The sequence below is a fragment of the Macaca mulatta genome, chromosome 9 (assembly GCF_049350105.2).
Source record: "Macaca mulatta isolate MMU2019108-1 chromosome 9, T2T-MMU8v2.0, whole genome shotgun sequence".
NCBI classification, from domain to species: Eukaryota; Metazoa; Chordata; class Mammalia; order Primates; family Cercopithecidae; genus Macaca; species Macaca mulatta.
The window spans coordinates 77,759,709-77,778,562 of NC_133414.1; the positions used below are offsets into that span (position 1 = coordinate 77,759,709).

General features: G+C 46.8%; 1 protein-coding gene, 1 long non-coding RNA gene and 1 other non-coding gene across 4 annotated transcripts in view; 2 read left to right on the forward strand and 1 right to left on the reverse strand.

Annotated features, from left to right (window-relative positions):
* Positions 1–2,821: 2,821 nt before the first annotated feature.
* Positions 2,822–7,379, reverse strand: LOC144331150 (uncharacterized). Its single transcript, XR_013398090.1, has 2 exons — positions 6,055–7,379; positions 2,822–5,724 (listed from the first exon to the last, which is right to left on the reverse strand). It is a non-coding gene; the product is annotated as an uncharacterized LOC144331150 (long non-coding RNA).
* PSAP (prosaposin) overlaps positions 2,834–18,854 on the forward strand; it is a 34,671-nt gene continuing 18,650 nt past the window's right edge. For both annotated transcript variants that reach the window (XM_077946645.1, XM_015147428.3), the window contains exon 1: positions 2,834–2,903. In XM_077946645.1, the coding sequence (XP_077802771.1) occupies positions 2,864–2,903 (40 nt within the window). In that variant the 5' untranslated portion in view covers positions 2,834–2,863. The remainder of the gene's footprint in view (positions 2,904–18,854) is intronic.
* Positions 9,507–9,566, forward strand: LOC114670203 (U7 small nuclear RNA). Its single transcript, XR_003719686.1, has one exon. It is a non-coding gene; the product is annotated as a U7 small nuclear RNA (small nuclear RNA).

Consider the following 18,854-nt stretch of genomic DNA (forward strand, 5'->3'; position numbering starts at 1 on the left):
CACCATTGCGCTCCAGCCGGGCCGATAGAGTGAGCCTCCATCTCCAAAAAAACAGAAAAACAAACAAAAAAAACCCACGAGTCCTGGTTCAGGCTCTGTTGTTAACCAGCCCTGAGATATCAGTAGCTCTACCAGATGAGAGGGGATGATCTGAGGTCTCTGAGCTTCCTTTTGGCTTGGAGTCCTGTAACCTCTGCATGGAACACTGGGATGCTTTGCTCCTCCATCTGCAAGGAGCTGAAGGAGTGGGGATTTGTCCTAGAGCCCCAGCTCCCTTGCTTTTAACCAGCTGTTGTGTGGTCTGCCTCACGCTTCTGCCTGGCCTGGGAAGCCCAAAGGTGGAGCAGCCACGAAGTCTCCATCTGGCCACTGAGGCCAACCTGTGAGGCATCCAGTTGAGACCACATCTTGTCCCAACTCACTCAGCTGCCTCACATGGCCCATGGTGGTGCATGGGGCACACTTCCCCATCTGGCTCCCCAGAGGAAGTCAGAGCTGTGGTGGGGGCCGGAGGTGGGGGGAGTTTAGGGAGATTGCAGGGGAGCAGAACTGAAGGTTCTGAGGCCTCAGTCCCTGGGGCTGTTCTCCAGAGGGGATTGCAGATTGGAGGAAGTGGGACAACTGTAGGTTTGCCCTTCCTAGGTCAGGAAACTAGGCTTCAGGCCAGGTTCTGTCTCTATCTGTTGTGTGACCTTGGATAAATGTCCTGCCCTCTCCTGGGCTCAGTTTCCCTACAGGTACAACAATGGAACGGGACTAAATGACCTCTAAGTGCCTGCCCTAAGGGGCTAAGATTCCCCTCCTTTCCCTGCCTTGGGGTTGGCAGGTTCTTGTCCTTCTGGAGGGGGCCATCATTCTCTGTTCAGGAGCTGGCAGGAGCAGCCACAGGCAGAGGGTGACTGGCTTTGTGTGGGCCACCCAGGCCTTCCTTTCTTATTCTGGATTCAGGTGGCGGCTGGACATGGTGGCACTGCTCCCATTTCCAGCAAGGCGGATTTTTAGCTGGGTTCTCAGATTCTGGCTTTGCTTCTCGTTCCCTTCTCCAGAGGCTGAGGCACTTCCTCCTCTCTCTTGTTTTTCTCCTCAGTCCCTTTCCTCCACTGCCTCTAACTCCACGGACAAACCATGGCGGAGCCTTGGGAGGGGATGTTTTTAATACTGAAAAGCCTGTCTGTGGCTCGTGGGGAGACCCACAGTCTTGTGAAAGGGATTGCACACGTGAAATGTTAAGAGGGAAAGGAGGGCACAGAATAAAGCTGCTTCTAAGTACTAGAAACATGATTTAGGAGACAGTGTGGGTCCAGTGGTAAGTCTGAATCCTAACTGTAAGAACTTGTATACATTGTTCACCTTTTTGACTTGTTGGGGCTCAGAAAACATACCCCAAAATATGGCACTTTGACATGCTGATTTCTTTGAACTAACGGAGATTAGAAGGTTACAACAAAGACCTTGGCCTTCTTCTGCCCTCCTGTCTCTCGCCTCTCTTTCTCCCTCAAAAGGAGTCACAGAAACTCAAATTCCTCTTCCCCAAGGCATAGAATCTAGAATGCCTGTGCCCCAAAGCCATCCATAAAACCTAGAATGGTCAATCTCTTTTCTTCTCCTTTCTCCTTTGAAGACCCTCCCCATACCCGGGAGGAAGGAACACAAAGGCCTAGGAGAATCTGAACCGACAGGCTGCTGGGTTTCCTCTCAGTCTATCACCATGAAACCACACCCTTGGCTGAGCATGTTTTTACATGTTCGGTTTTCATCGAACCTCGGCATAAAAATTAAGTTTTCCCTAGGTCTTTGGGTCTTAATTTCTGAAGGCTTCCATGTCACATAAAACGTTGATTACATAAATTTGTTATGCTTTTCTCTTAAGCTGTCTCTTGCTACAGGAGTGTTGGTTGTGACTCTTATGATCTCTTACGTTGGGTGAGGAATGGTAGTACATCTTTAACGGTACCACAATGTGAGGCTTACACTTTTTTTTTTTGTGATGGAGTCTTGCTCTGTCATCCAGGCTGGAGTGCAGTAGCGTGATCTCGACTCACCACAACCTCCGCCTCCCAGGTTTAAGCGATTCTCCTGCCTCAGCCTCCTGAGTACCTGGGACCACAGGTGTGCACCACCACGCCTGGCTAATTTTTGTATTTTTAGTAGAGACAGGGTTTCACCATATTGGTCAGGCTGGTCTCGAACTCCTGACCTCATGATCCGCCCGCCTCGGCCTCCCAAAGTGTTGGGATTACAGGCGTGAGCCACCACGCCCAGCCCAGACTTGCCTTTGACCAGGTGCCACCACCTGCCCCCGCGTGCTCCTGGCCAGGACTGAGTCCTGTACCCTCACCGTTACACGACTACTCATTCTCTGTGAAACCTCAAGCTATTCTGTGTGAAACCCGCTACTACAACGGGCTGATTTTTTTGTATTTTTTTTGTAGAGATGGGGTTTCACCACGTTGCCCAGGCTGGTCTTGAACTCTCCGCCCGCCTCGGCCTCCCAAGTGTTGAGATTACAAGTGTCAGCCACCGCGGCGGCCAACAATGTGGAGATTTAAAAGGTATTGTTACATATATAATCTCTGACCTATTAATAGGGTTTTTCTTTTATGACTTTTCCCTTCCTTTTCTCGAAGTTCTTCCTCACTCCTCCCCATAGCCCTTCCCTTCGCTCCACCCATTGTCCCCCAATTGGCCTCCCCTTCGCGCAGGCGCCCTCAGAGGCGCTGAGTCAGGGTGCTGATGAGCCCGGGCAGGCCCGGACTGGGCGGGGTTAGCGCCTGCGCACTGGACGGCTTCGGGGCAGGGCAGATTTATATCTGCGGGGATCAGCTGACGCTCCGCATTGCAGACTGCGGAGTCAGGCGGCGCTATGTACGCTCTCTTCCTCCTGGCCAGCCTCCTGGGCGCGGGTAAGCCCTGGGACCCTCAGTCTGGGGAGGAGGTGCCTCGCAGCGTCCATCGGCCCCAGTGTGGGCTGTGCCGGGCCTGGTCCCTCTGCTCCCCCTGCCCGGGTTGGCGAGGGGGCGCGCACTGCGCAGGCGCGTTCGCCGGCTTTCTCTGGGCGACCGGGGGCTCCTGGGGGCTGGCTGCGAAAATGCCCCCGGGAGGGCGGCCCAGGCCCTAGGCAGCATCTCCCTTGGGGCTGGAGTGGGTTCCTGCGCGGTGGGGTCCCCGAGGCCTTCCCTCAGACTGCGTTTTCCACTGTGGGGTGGGTCTTGTAGGGTGACCGCTTGGGCAGCTGTGTTGTGCCTGTGCTGGGCGCACGTGATGGAGGTGGGCTGGAGCCCGGTCCCGCAGGACACTTTGGCCGTTGGCTTCAGTTGCCTGTCTGTAAGGGTAGCGAAGCTGCAGGAAGCACATGTATATCATCTGTGTTGACGTTTGCGTATGTATTTACCTCGGATTCTAGGTGTTGACAAAACGAGTCAGACTCTAAAATATTTTGAGATTTATTCTGAGCCAAATATGAGTGACCATGGCCCGTGACACAGCCCTCAGGAGGTCCTGAGAACATATGCCCAAGGTGGTCTGGGTACAGCTTGATTTTACGTATTTTAGGGAGGTATGACACATCAATCACATACATTTAAGAAATACTTTGGTTTGGTTCAGAAAGGCGGGACAACTCAAAGCGGCAGGGGGCTTCCAGGCCATAGGTAAATTTAAACATTTTCTAGTTGACAGTTGGCTGAGTTTATCTGAAGACCTGGGATCAATAAAAAGAAAATATTCAAGTAAAGATAAAGGATTGTGGAGACCAAGTTATATTGTGCAGAGGAAGCTCTCAGGTAGCCAACTTAAGAGAGCGAGCACGTTGTAAAATGTTTCTATGGACCCGAAAGGGTGTCTGGTTCTTAGTTGATTATCTCCTGGATCTGGGAAGGAAAACATAGGGGGAAGGGGATTCTCTATAGAATGTGGATTTTTCCCACAAGAGACTTTGCAGGGCAATTTCAAGGTATGGCAAGGAAATATATTTTGGGCTTAGATATTTTGCTTTTTTTTTTCCTTGTCTCATAATGTTATGCCAGAGTCAGATTGGAAAGTAAGTCACGATATATAGGGTCAAATAAAACCTATCTGATGAGAATTTGTGATTTGTAGGGTATGACTCCCTAGACCCCTTAGATAGGAATTTGGCCAAGCTAAAAAAAAAAAATATCAGAGCTTAATTCTCATAGGTATTGAAGGCGATATAGTGTTTTGTGGTCCAGTTATTTTGCCATGGAGTCCTCATTTCACTTGCTTTGAAATGTCTTGCTTCTGGGCGCGGTGGCTCATGCCCGTAATCCCAGCACTTTGGGAGACCGAGGTGGGAGGATCGCTTGAGCCTAGGAGTTGGAGACCAGCCTGGGCAACATAGCAAGACCCCGCCTGTTAAAAAAAAAAAAAAAAAAAAAGAGAGAGAGAGAAAAGAAAGTCTTGCACACTATTGGCCGTTTGTGTTTTATTTGTTCGTTTTTGAAACGGAGTTTCGCTCTTGTTGCCCAGGCTGGAGTGCAATGGCGCAGTCTCGGCTCACTGCAACCTCCGCCTTCCGAGTTCAAGCCATTCTCCCACCTCAGCTTCCCAAAGTGCTGGGATTACAGGCGTGAGACACCGCACCCAGTCCCCACCACAATTTCTGTTTCTTAGTAACTATATGTAATCTAAGGGCTGGCTGCCATTTTAGCCACCATACAGCTACCCAGATTTTAATAAACAGTGACAAAGTGGATGACAGGGTTGATGCAAAACCAAAGAAATGTGTTAGCTTTCAGCAGCTCTCAAGAATGTCTCTTGACCCTGTACCAAGCTCTTAAATTTGTTTTACCTGTGCACAGTGAAAGGCGATCTGCTTACTAAAAAAATCATTTTGGTTTTATATTCAAGCTTATACTGCTGTTATTCTATGGTCTGTATAATAAACTAATGCTGGTCTCTAAATTTTTTATACTGATTCAGAGCAATTTTTTTCTTACTTTTTACATTATCCATTGTTCTTGTTGACGTTGAGTCACTCTTCACAAGACCCTTAAGAGTTCTGATTCACTCACATCACCCAAAAGGGACTTAATTGTGTCTTGGGAAATGTAAAATCCACCTCGGGTATATATGGGCTTATGGTTAACCACAGTATTTTGTTAACCAAGGGACCCTCTTCCCTGAAAACTGTGGTAAATGGGAGGTATTGTAATGGCCTTGGTCAAACTTTGCTGTCCTGCCTTTAGGATTAGGCCAAAGTCAGTGCTGATAACAGTGTTTGAATGCTGCCTGGCCTTCACAGCTGTGGCCCCTTTGTGATTTTTTTGGAATTGTTACTCCTAAAATTTCTAGACATGATAATGAGTTTTGTTCGTGAAAGTGCCTGGTGACTGCAGCTATTGTCTGCTGCCTGGGAGGCATTTAGAACTTTCTTCATGACACTGTTATAGTACAGAGTGTCACCCTGAATCGGGGCGGGCTTTGTATTTTGTGTTTCAGTGATGTCCTGATGGTAGAGACACTTGCTTTTGAGTTACTTTGCCCATCCAGCTGCCTCTCCTTTTTACCCACCTAAAAGCGAAAGCAAAGCCATGGCACCGTGGGAGAATTGGAGAGCATCTAATCTAACCCCTTTGGAAGAAATGAAGACCTGGAGGTGCCCAGAGGTGATTCTCCCAAATCACAGACCATTTACTGGGGATGCCAGGACCAGAACCCAAGACTCTACAGTGCTCGCTTTTTCCGTATCCCTCTGTCAACATGGACCTCTTAGGCCGGGCGCGGTGGCTCAAGCCTGTAATCCCAGCACTTTGGGAGGCCGAGACGGGCGGATCACAAGGTCAGGAGATCGAGACCATCCTGGCTAACACAATGAAACCCCGTCTCTACTAAAAATACAAAAAAAATTAGCCGGGCGAGGTGGCGGGCGCCTGTAGTCCCAGCTACTCAGGAGGCTGAGGCAGGAGAATGGCGTAAACCCGGGAGGCGGAGCTTGCAGTGAGCCGAGATAGCGCCACTGCACTCCAGCCTGGGCGACAGAGCGAGACTCCGTCTCAAAAAAACAAACAAACAAACAAACAAAAAAAAAACATGGACCTCTTAACTTTTAAAAACTTAGTGTAAGTTACATACATGGAAGATTAAGTAGACAACTTGATGAATTACCACAAAGTGAGCCCGCCCGTGTAAGCAGCCCCCGAGGTTGGGGAGCAGAGCAGTGGCATCCAGGCATCCAGAGGCCCCTGTTCATCCATTCACTGCCCTGTCCCACTTGCCCCAAAGGAAACATTTTTGTTAACCCTTGAATGCCATAGATGTAAAGGCTGCAGTTTCCAACTTTTACAAATGGGATCATGGAGGCTGTTGCTGTTGGGTGAGTCCTCTGGTGGAAAAAGGAGCATGTTCATGAGCTAGGTGTAAGGCATGAGGGATGGTGCCTGGATGTGGCAGGTGCTCCCTGAAGCTTAGATGCTCTGATAGCTGTCAGCTGTGTGGTGGCTAGCCAGCTGAATGTTGTCTACCCCACACTAAGACAGGTGTGTTTTCTGGGCATGCTAGAAGGTATTAACATATTTTCTTTCAATAACATATGAATTTATTGCCTGGCCTGCTGAATATCAGTAGGAACTTCAGGTCTTGGCCTGTCAGGGATTTTGGATAAATCTCCTGTTTATCAATAGTAAATCAGTTTTATTCTGTGAAAATAAGAGTATAATTCCTGAAGAAAGAAGGGTTTATTTGTTTTAACAAATCAGTGATTTGTCACGTTCTTGAAGTACATTTGACACGTTGTTTTGTTTTTTTCTTTCTTTTTTTTTTGGAGCAGAAAGTTTAATAGGCAGAAGAAAGGGGAGAGGAGAGCAGCTCTCTCTTGTGAAAGAGAGGTGTCCGAAAGGGAAAAACCTGACAGGTTGTTTTTGAGATGGGGTCTTGCTCTGTCCCCAGGCTGGAGTGCAGTGGTGCGATCTTGGCTCACTGCCACTTCCGCTTCCTGGGTTCAAGCGATTTTCCCGCCTCTGCCTCCCGAGTAGCTAGGATTATAGGCGCCCACCACCATGCCGGCTAATTTTTGTATTTTTAGTAGAGATGGGGTTTTGCCATGTTGGCCAGGCTGGTCTTGAACTCATGACCTCAAGTGATCTGCCTGCCTCAGCCTCCCAAAGTGCTGGAATTACAGGTGTGAGCCACCGCGCCGGGCCCTGACAGGTTGTTTGGAGAAGGAACTCTGAGAGTTGAAGTCTGTTGGATTAATTGGTGTGGCATTTTCTAGATGAGGGAAAGGAGAACTTAGTCTTCCATTTTCTCGGTGAGTGAAACCATGGGATGTCCAGACAGCTGTTGGGAAGTGGAAGGGTGGGGCGGGGTGTTGCTGGCTGGGGACAGCACCTAATGAGGCATGCTTAGGAAGTTCTCAAGGCCAAGACCAAAGCCACTTAGACAGGTATGCATGGCAGCTTTGGAGGCAGCTTCTAGCAGGGATTCTAGATTACTGGCTGCCAGGCTGTAAGCCTTGCTTTCTGGCTCCTTTTTGGTTCTGCCACCAGGAAGGAGAGTCTGGATATTCTTCAGATAAATGAAAGAGAGTACTAATTAGAATTACATTTCCCTGCTTGCCCTTTTTAAAAAATTATTTTATTTATTTATTTTTTTGAGACAAAGTCTTACTCTGTTGCCCAGGCTGGAGTGCAGTGGCGTGATCTCGGCTCACTGCAACCTCTGCTTCCCGGGTTTAAGTGATTCTCATACCTCAGCCTCCCAGGTAGCTGATAGCTGAGATTACAGGGGTGTGCCACCACGCCTGGCTAATTTTTGTATTTTTAGTAGAGATGGGGTTTCGCCATGTTAGCCAGGCTGGTCTCGAACTCCTGACCTCAAGTGATCTGCCTGCCTCGGCCTCCCAAAGTGTTGGGATTACAGGTGTGAGTCTCCGCACCTGGCCTTTTTTTTTTTTTTTTTTTTTGGCTTTAAAACAGTGATGATAAATACAGTGATTGGGATGAAGATTTTGGCTGTTGCAAAAGTACTAATTGCTTTATTTTTTTATTACATGAAGTTCCAAAAAATAACTTTATGGCATTTGTAATATTGTATGTTGGGAGAAGATGACAATGTGGAGTGGAAGTTTCACATTATCTCATTGCTGACAGTAGCCATACGACCTTGGGCAAGTTGCTTAAAGTCTCCCGTATTTCATCATTTGTAAAGTGGCATTAATCATTCCTATTTCACTGGGCTGCTGTTTAGCTTTAATAAATTAGGTGAATACAGAAAAGGACTTAGTTAGTATTGTTTGTTGCTGTACCACTAATACAAATAATGTATTGTCAATATCTTTGTCCCCCCAGCACATCGACCTATTTTCTGCCCTTGATTTTGTGATTTCCTTTGGCATCTTCGTTTCAAAGGACGTTGTGACTTTAACAAAATTAAATTGACTTATTAAAAACATACATGCTGGGTATAATTAGTGAGTCAGGAAAACAAGCCAGGGTAGGTACACAGCAGTTAGGAGGGAGTTGGTAGGCAGTTCATAGTCTAGGTAGCCAAACTAGGTGTAGCTGCAGGTGATCTTGACATCAGAGCAGCCCAGCAGATCAGAGCTGGTTCCTGGTAACCTGAATGCTTGGGTCTGCACCTGTTGTCACTAACCCTGGACCTGAGGTAGTCTGTTCCAGCCCCCTAGTTCAGTTTCCCCATTCATAAATGGAGGCGAGCTGTTTAGAGTAGATAATAGATGGACGTGGGAAGCCAGGTCAGTCAGTAGAATGGAGTGTAGAGTACAAAGTTTGTCCCCGTCACTGCTGGCCCCAGGCCCTCCTCAGACAGCCTAGTAGCAGCTCCCTTAGGAGCTTGCAGAGGTACACCCCATGTGTGAGTTCCTTCTGCCTTTTTTCTTTTTAACACGCATAATAGTATATTCTACTGACTGTTTTGCTTGTTGCTTCTTAAATTGTGAAACATTTTAAAAGTGGAAGATTATCATGAACACATGTGTATGCAACACCCAGGTTAAGAAATGGAACCTGACAACCCAGCTGCCGCCATAGACAGCCACCTTCCTGGACTTGTTTTTCCTCCCCCTTAGGTCTTTTTCCTCCCCTACATGTGACTGGAAGCTTCAGCAGTGTGTATATATTGTTTTGGATATTTTAAACATTTTGCAAATATTGTATCCAACAGTCTTTCCCTTTATCCTTGGGGGATGTGTCCCAAGACCCCCAGGGGATGCCAGAAGCTGTGGATGAGACCAAACCTTATATATAGTATGTTTTTTCTTATGCATACATACCTGTGATAAAGTTTAGTTTATAAATTAGGCACAGTAAGGGATTAACAACAACTAGTAATACAGAACAATTAAAACAATATGTAATAAAAATTATGTGAATGTGGTCTTTGTCTCTCAGAATACATTTTCAGACCACATTTGACCGTGGGTAACTGACATGGTAGACAAGGAAGCTATGGTTAAAGAGGGACCACTCTATATTGTTGGGTTAGTTTTTTGTTTTGCTAGGAAGGTTTATCTACGTTGAAAATGTGTAGATTACTGTTATGCCTTTTAGAATTTGTCTAGAAGGCTTTCTGGTTTTTACTGGAAAGCCCTCCACAAAAAAGAAACTGCGTAGACCTGTTTCATTTTCACTACAATATAGTATTCAATTATAGAATTTCTTTTTCTTTTTTTTTTTTTTGAGACGGAGTCTTGCTCTGTCACCCAGGCTGGAGTGCAGTGGCGTGATCTTGGCTCACTGCAACCTCCACCTCTTGAGTTCAAGTGATTCTCCTGTGTCATCCTCCCGAGTAGCTGGGATTATGGATGCATGTCACCACGCCTGGCTAATGGTTGTATTTTTAGTACACACAGGGCTTCACTACATTGGCCAGGCTGGTCTCGCACTCCTGACCTCAGGTGATCTGCCCTCCTCAGCACCCCAAAGTGCTGGGATTACAGGTGTGAGCCACTGAGCCCAGTCTATATCATTTCTATTCTAGTGATAGACATTTAGATAATTTCTAGTTTTTTTCTGTTACAGCCTGCTTCGGTAAAAATTCTTGCACATGTCTCCTTGTGCACATGGAAAACGTTTCTCTAGGGAATATGTCTAAGAGCAGAATTGCTGAGTTTTGGAGTAACTAACAATTGTAGAAGTGCTCTCAGATGATCTTGGCAGTTGCCATTCCATAACATATTCAATTTCCAGTTACTGCATACCTTTGTTAACATTTGATACTGTTAAAACTTTAAATTTTGCTAATTTGATAGGAGTAAAATGACTTAGTGGTTTCATTTGCATTTCTCCTTTTGTTTTCTTAAACAGTATATCCTAGAGGTCACTTCATGCTAACACAGATAGATGTACTTAAATTTTAAAATTTGAGATAATGTTAGATTTACAGAAAAGTTACAAAGGTAGTATACTGAGTTCCTGTATACCCTTCACCTAGCTTTCCATACTGTCAACGTGTTGTATAACCATGATACGTTTGCCAAAAGCAAGGAATTAATATCAGGACACTCACTATCTAGATTGCAAACTTTATTATTTGGATTTTTACCAGTTTTCCCACTAATCTCATTTTTTGGTTCCTGGGTCCAACCGGCTATGCCACATAGCCCTTGGCTGTCAGGTCTCCTTAATCTCTTCCCACTTCCCAGCTGAGTATTTCATTGTATGGATGTGTCTATTTAATGCCTATTGATGGACATCGACATCTAATAAAATGTGAGGTGAATTCTAATGAGACTTGTAAATGTAAAAATCGTAAATTCTGGCCACATTTGGACAGATACTGCCTTTGAAAAATTATTTACATGAGAGGAAACAACATGACTAAGATTGAAGAAGACGCAGGGAAAGTTCTTTTGGCCAGTATTTGTCACGTTGCTTACAACTCTTTCAGTAGCTGTGATGGGATGCCGTTCTGTACGAGTAAGTCTGTTCTTCAGGCATTGATACCAGAGGGCCATGTGGCTTCCTATAGCACTAGGAATAAAACTCAGAGTGTGTTGGCAAGGTCGCCTGTCACCTGGTGATTGGCCACCTCTCAGTTCCTCCCCCTGTCTTCTGTCTGGCCTGCTGTCCAGGCTCCTGGCCCCTTCCTTGTTGGTGTTCATAGATTTTCCATTTTGAATTCCACCTCTCTGAGACATCTTCCTCCCTGGGTAACCCGTGGGGCTTCCTCTCTCTATGCATTCAGGTCCCTGCTTGATGTTGCCTTATCAGTGTTCCCCACGGATCTGTCTGAAATAGCTGCCCCACCCCACCTTGCTTTATTTGTAGCACTCACCGCTACCTGGCGTTGTGGTGTGTGCGTTGTCTTGATCACTTGCTGTGTCTGCAGCATGTGGAGCAGTTTGGGCACATAACACGTGCTCAGCATTGATGAGTGCCGTGAGGTGTAGCCAGGTAGACTTCAGCTGGGGAATTGTAGGCTAGTGTGCTTGAAACTTCATTACTTCATAGTGCTGAGTCTTTTTCGTGATTAGATAGAATATTATCTTCTATTCTTAAATTAATGTTAAGAAATTGTTTTTAGGGTTACGAAATTAAGAGTGACTTTGAACGCAAATGAAGTGTTGACCTTTATAATAGTTGAGGATAGTTTGGGACCTGCCCCTCCCAAACCTTTTGGGGAGGGTTCTATGTAGGTGATAGGGACAGGGGAGCCTAATATAATTTAGATGTTAATGGTGGCTCTGATTTGAGGTAAATCTGAAAAAGAAAGCAGCTATAAGTTGAGGAAATTATCCCCCCCACTTTTGGTTTCAGAAGTTGGTTCTCTAGATGTTTAGCTTGGAGGTTCTCAAACTTTTGGTTGCAGGATCCCTATATACTCCTTAGTTATTGAGGACCCCAAAGACCTTTTGCTTATGTGGGCTGTATCTATCAATATTTAACATCTTATGAGTTAAACTGTCAGTGTTTAAAAAGTAATGCTTTGAAATGTTGATAAACCTATTACATGTTAACATATATATATTTATTGTATGTATTATATTTTTAATGAAAAAATATTTTCCAAAACACAGATATTTAGTGAGCAGCCTGTTTTACATTTTTGCAGTCCTTTTAACACCTGGCTGGATTCTTAGCTGCTTGGGCATTCAGTCTGTTGCAATGTCATATCACATGCCTCTGCAGAAACTTCACTGGACATTTGTGAGTGAGCAAAATGGCAACTGATGTCTTGTTTTCATTATGAGGATTTTTCCCTCACAGACCGCCTGAAAGAGTCCCTGGGACCTTTAGGGTTTTGGACCACACTTTTGAGAACCACTGGTTTAGCTGATTTGCAGAACCTACAGATATTTAATAGGTAACCCATAAGGAGACATTCTGCTTTTTTTTTTTTTTTTTTTTTTTTAAAAAGACGGGGTCTCGCACTGTCACCTAGGCCAGAGTGCGGTGGCATGATCTCGGCTCACTGCATCCTCTGCCTTACGGGTTGAAGTGATTCTCCTGCCTCAGCCTCTTGAGTAGCTGGGACCACAGGTGTGCGCCACCATGCCTGGCTATTTTATTTATATATATATATATATATATATATATATATAATATGTATAGTAGAAACCAGGTTTCACTATGTTGACCAGGCTGGTCTCGAACTCCTGACCTCGAGTTATCCACTTGCCTTGGCCTCCCAAAGGGCTGGAGTAACAGGCGTGAGCCACCGCACCCAGCCATTTTTTGTATTTTTAGTAGAGATGGGGTTTCACCATGTTGCGCAGGCTCATCTTGAAGGAGCTCAGGTGATCTGCCCGCCTCTGCCTCCCACAGTGCTGGGATTACAGATGTGAGCCACTGCGCCTGGCCCATTCTGCTTTTTATTGAACATTAGTTCATTTAATTATCATAACAGCCCTCTGTGGTGAAAGCAACTAAATCGGAATTCTGGGCCAGTCTGATATCCTGCCGTGACCCATACTGTGGTCTGAACATTTTAGATTTCAAATGAAGGCAGTATTCCTATAAAGTATTAACTGAAGTATGCCAAAAGTGACATTTATAGTAGACTCATATATATCTGGAACTTTTTAGTTAGTAAATAGTATATGAGACAAGTTCAGAATACTGAATTTCTTTAATGAGGTTTGCATGAAGCCTTTTTTAGCATATGATTATCTTCTGCAAATGTGCAGAGACCATGCAGCTGGTTAGCAAGGCTCAGCGTGGGAGCCAGCACCAGTGTGTGTGGGTGCCTGCACCGACTGCCGTGCAGCATGCTGGATCTGCAGCGGAGCTTTCTCGAGGATGGGGAGCCATGCAGAGCCCCCCTCTGACCCCTGCCTCCACTTGCTCACTTGGCTGGAATCTGGGTAGTCCTGCCAAGGGCTCGTTTTTCAGTCATGGATTGTCATGTAATCTTATCTAAGGTGATCTAAGTTCTTCTTTGATCATCACCTGATATGTTAATGCTTTGGAAGAAAAGCTTTGTTAGGAGTTTTTATTGGACTACAGTGCCCTTGAATGAACTAGTTAGGAATTGTCCCCAAATTAGTTAAGCCTCCATTCCATCACTCTTATACAGTCTGAGTAGATTGCCTTCTTGTCCCCAGCCTCAGTCATTATTGCACAAGGTAATTTCCCTGAGGACTTTATTGCTTTTTCTGTGTAGATAATGTCCTGCCCTGGAATGATCTGGCTTGGGAGGAAAATTAAGAAGCCAGGCTGTAGCAGCAGAGGAGAAGCAGGGAAGAAAGGACCTTTGTCTTAATACTTTGAGGCCAGAGGTGATGGGATGTCAGCCTAGCAAGCTTAAGAGCTTTATTGCCACTGATTTCTTATGTGATAAGAGGACTCTCGGACCTTACTTCCTCCAAATCAAGGGAGACTACCTCTGAGTGTATACTATTCTGAATGATTCAGTGAGCTGTGTTATTCTGCTCTGCAGACTGTTTTCCAAAGGCAGGATTATCTATGAAGAAGAGACGAGTGCTCTTTACCATAGAAGATATTTGTGGCACTAGCTGTTTGAGTAGTTAGTGTTGAGTGCATTGTATTATCTCCTGCTTCTAGGGGATGGAAGTACATGAATTCCTCTGAGAAATGCCTGAATGCGGGGGACCTGCGGTAGAAGCTGCCCCTCCTGGGATTATCCTCTCTTGGTTTCCTAGCAACCTGCCTGTTGCCATGGTGCCGCCTTACCCAGGCAGCAGATCTGCTGCCCTGTGGAATGTAGGCTCTGATTGTCAGCACTGGGAGGCTGCCTGCATTTTCTGTTACTTTTTTTTTTGGTAGCTAGACTCAAATTGTATTTTAGCATGTTACTAAAATATTTAAAAGGCAAAGCATATGTTGTATGGTTAAAATAATGAGACTGATTGTTTTATCACGTTCTAGGAAGGGTTATCCTGTCATTCTGAGATTGCTTCAGAAAATCTTTGGTTATGTTGTGTACTGGGCTTTTCAGTATCCTAACTGGAGTACCCCCGGAAACACTCGTTGTTGGGAGACCTTTCTTGTAAGTGAGGTCGTTGATTAAATGTATATATTAGTTGGGCTGAGGTTTGACTGTAAACAACAGAGATATAGAATAATAATGACATTTCTTTTTCTTTCTTTTTTTTTTTGTTGGAGTCTTGCTCTGTCGCCCAGCAGGAGTGCAGTGGCACGACCTCGGCTCACTGCAACCTCCGCCTCCCAGGTTCAAGTGATTCTCCTGCCTCAGCCTCCCGAGTAGCTGGGATTACAGGCACCTGCCACCACGCCTGGCTATTTTTGTATTTTTTGTAGAGATGAGGTTTTGCCATGTTGCCAGGCTGGTCTTGATTCTTGAGCTCAAAGTGATTCTCCCGCCTCAGCTTCCCAAAGTGCTGGGATTACAGGCATGAGCCACCACACATGGCCCTGAAATCTGTGTCTTTAAAAAAGTCCCGTTGTGGGGCCGAGCATGGTGGCTCACACTTGTAATCCCAGCACTTTGGGAGGCCGAGGCGGGTGTATCACGAGGTCAGGAGTTTGAGACCAGCCTGGCCAAAGTGGCAAAACCCCGTCTCTACTAAAAATACAAAAATTAGCTGGGTGTGGTGGTGGGCGCCTATAATCCCAGCTACTTGGGAGGCTGAGGCAGGAGAATCACTTGAACCCAGGAGGCGGAGGCTGCAGTGAGCCGAGATTGTGCCACTGCACTCCAGCCTGGGTGACAAGAGCAAGACTCTGTCTCAAAAAAAAGAAAATAAATAAATAAAAATAAAAAGGGCCCATTGTTCCCAGCTCTCTTGCCAGGCCCTTGAACTAAGAAGTGAAGCGCTCGATTTGCTCCGATTGCTGTTCATGTCTTTATGACACGTTTAATCAGAAATCTCCAGGAGCTCAAACATTCTAAGAACTTTCTTGGAGTTCAGCAATACTGCCTCAGAGAAGGAAATTGGTATTTGGGGGTAGGTTGTGGGTGGATGCGAATAGAGATGAAAGGCTTTGCTAGCAACATGTTTTGAGAAATAACTCACCAGAAAGCAGTTTTGAGTAGTTTTTATTTATTAGTTATAAATGCTGAAAATGTCATCTGCCTTGTTGGAATGAAGACTTGGAGGTCCTAGGAGCTCTTTTAGTCCAGCCCACCACTGAAAGGATCCCTCTTACGTAGAATTGCTCATAGGTTATGCGTTGTTTCTGCTTGGTTGCTTCCACTGTTGGTGAGGTCATCACCTGATGATGCCACTCATTCTCTTTTTTTTTTCTGAGACAGGTTCTGGCTTTATTGCCCAGGCTGGAGTGCAGTGACGCTGGGGCCCTGGAGTGCAACCTCCGTCCCCGGGCATAAGTGATCCTCCCACCTTAGCCTCCCCAGTAGCTGGGACTATGGAGGTGTGCACCACCAAGCCCGGCTAATCCGTTCTCTTTTTATGCCCCTGGGTGGATGTTAAATGCGTTCTTTTTTTTTTTTTTTTTTTGTTTTTTTGTTTTTTTTTTGAGACGGAGTCTCGCTCTGTCGCCCAGGCTGGAGTGCAGTGGCCGGATCTCAGCTCACTGCAAGCTCCGCCTCCCGGGTTCACGCCATTCCTCCCGCCTCAGCCTCCGAGTAGCTGGGACTACAGGCGCCCGCCACCGCGCCTGGCTAGTTTTTGGTATTTTTAGTAGAGACAGGGTTTCACCATGTTAGCCAGGATGGTCTCGATCTCCTGACCTCGTGATCCACCCGCCTCAGCCTCCCAAAGTGCTGGGATTACAGGCTTGAGCCACCGCGCCCGGCCTAAATGCGTTCTTTACCTGGAGCTGCAGTTCTCTGCCCATTGTTCAGAGGTCTGTGGGCTGGAGCTACTCATACCAGTTCCACACCCGGGTGGAAGTTGCAAGGGATTCTCCACCTACTTGGAGATGACCATGCATGTCTCTGAAACATTCCTTCTCCCGTCACTCATCCCCAGTCCTCCAGGGGACTCTCTGGGTGGGGCCCCAGGCCCTCCCCTCCCTGGCCTCTGCTGAGCAGCTCACGGTGCTCATGGGCGTGTCTCTCCTGGTGCTGTTGGCCCTTGCTGTTCTGCTTTCCCTTTGAGCCTCCCGACTTCTCATGGAACCCAGTTAGTGCCATTTGCCCATCTTGTTCTCTTGGAGTCTGTGTTAGCGTCTCTCGGCTCTGGCTGCCTCCATTTCTCATGTGGACGTTTTTGAATTCGCCTTCCAGTTAGGTGCCTGGCGTTGGTATCTCCTGCCTCCTCTTCAGTTCTGCCACCTCGTGCCTGGGTGGTTGAGACCCACACATGAGCGTACCTGTCCTGTCCCACCCAGAAATCCCTGGAGCTTCCTGCAGCATCGCCCATGGGGTTGAGCCCTCACCTTGGGGTGTGTGTGGCAGGTGAGACCATTCCTCACGCACCTGAGAGTGTCTGCCTTTGCAGCCTGGTTGCCACTACTTCCTTGGCTTCGCTCCTGAAAAGACAGGACAGTTTCTTCCCTTCCCCACAGATAACTGGACTCCTTTGGAATGTTCTTGAATTTCCCATCCCCTCTCCACGTAGCCAGCCCTTTCTGTCACCATTTTGCAGGTGCCAATTCCAATTTCGTTTTGAGGAAGGCTCCGTTAGCATTGCCTTGCCGCTCCATTCCCACAGATGTGTGGGATCACACACCGTTACTTAGATGTCTGTTCCTCCCGCTCTTGGGGGTAAAGAAAGTTGTGACTGTTCATTTGGTCTCTGGCATGAGGGCCTCAGGCTCTGCACAGTCGGTGGAGCTGGTGACCATCTGGGTTGTTGACCTGCTTGTGTGGAGAAGAACCACCCTCGCCTGTAGAGCTTTGTGATTAATCCACAGCTGGGGCCTGAGAAGTTCCTCCAGTGCTAGGAGAATTTTATGTGTAATAAAGTTTCTGGGAAAGGGATCCATGTCCCCAAAAGGTTCTGACCCACTGTTTGATCCCCTCTTAGGAGATAGGCTCTGAAAATGGGCTTTGCACCTCTTGGCAGCCGGGAGCTCCCCAGCACCACCCAGCAGTGCCTGCCCTGAGGACACGCAGTCTCTGTGAACATGTGTCATCACGTCGCTCATCCTGGGAGATGGAATCCATTGCATACCACAGGCCGTTTTTGTAATACTCACCTTTATGTTTGGCTTGTGGTTGGAGGTAGAAGAGGCTGTCTCGCTAAGAAGGGAGTTTTAGGGGTTGGAATTTACGTGTTACTTCCTGTGTTCACGGAAATCTGTTTTACGCTGGAATTTGATGACTTTATAGGCATACCGAATTCTCCACCATGCGTACCTTTTTGCCTCCAGGTCTGAGGAAGAGGTCTGCTGCCATTCAGTAGGTCATGGATTGGGAAGTGACAGTTTGTATTAGCTGGGCCAGTTTCAGATACAAGGGGCTGCCCGAGATTATTTTCAGTCCAGGTTGGCCAGACCAAAATAAGTAACAAAGTCATCATGGAAAACTTATTGTTTCACATTCCTAGAGGAAGTAGGCAACCTACAAAGTATTCTCGTATGGGCCTGTGGGAGTGAGTTGTGTTCCAGAAACACTCTAGATTTTGGTCAGCTGTAGCTAGTTCCCTGCTGAGAAGGCTGGAGAAAGTAGCTGGGTGGATGTTACACTGGACAGGCATTTTTAAGAATGGGGAGTGCCGGTCACTTGCCCCTGCTTTTGGTGGCGATTCTTCCGCTTGGCTCTGGTCTCCTCAGGTCTGAGCCCATCATCTTCTGGCTTCCCTGTGTATCACTCTGCCTTCCTCTGCCTAGAGACTCATTTTGGTGGTAGCCACCTGTTCATCACTCGGGCCCTCTCTTGATTTGGAGGTAGGGCTAGGCAGTGTGTATCATGGTGTCATCATGGGTCCTTTTCAAAGTCCTAGGGGCCCAGGGCCTGCTAGGGTGTGGTGGGAGTCATCAGGTCTGCGGCTCCTATTTGAGCTGTTTCTGTGACCGCACAGTCCTCAGAGCCCTTACCCTCATGACTCAATTTCTCCCTCCCCTCCACCGCTCCCCTGAGATTTATAACTGAGGCTGACGCCAGCCATGCTTGGCTACACTATGGGCTAACTAAGCTTTTGTGAGCCATCTGGGGAGCTCGGTACTGATTCCCATCTGGCACATGTTTTCCCCTGGAAACTAGAGTCCAAACCAGCATTCTCTGGAATGTGGCCAGCTTGGTTGAGATTGCGAACTGGACGTGTTTGTGATTTTGCTTCTGGGGACAGGGAAGGCTGTAACCTGGACAGCAGATGAATAATTCATTTTCTTGTGTCTGAAGGGGTAGAGGTGATCTGGCTCGAGCTTTGGGGGACTCAGTCTTTGTGTGAGTAGCTTGTGGAGGTAGTAATGAAAGAAAGCACTTCATTCCTTTCCCTCTCCTGGAGGAAGAACGGGTGCTGACCTATATAACACTGTTTCCTATGTGTGTTACACACATACGTAGAATTGGCTTACAGAGGGAAGCAGCATACAGCGAGACTCCTGAGG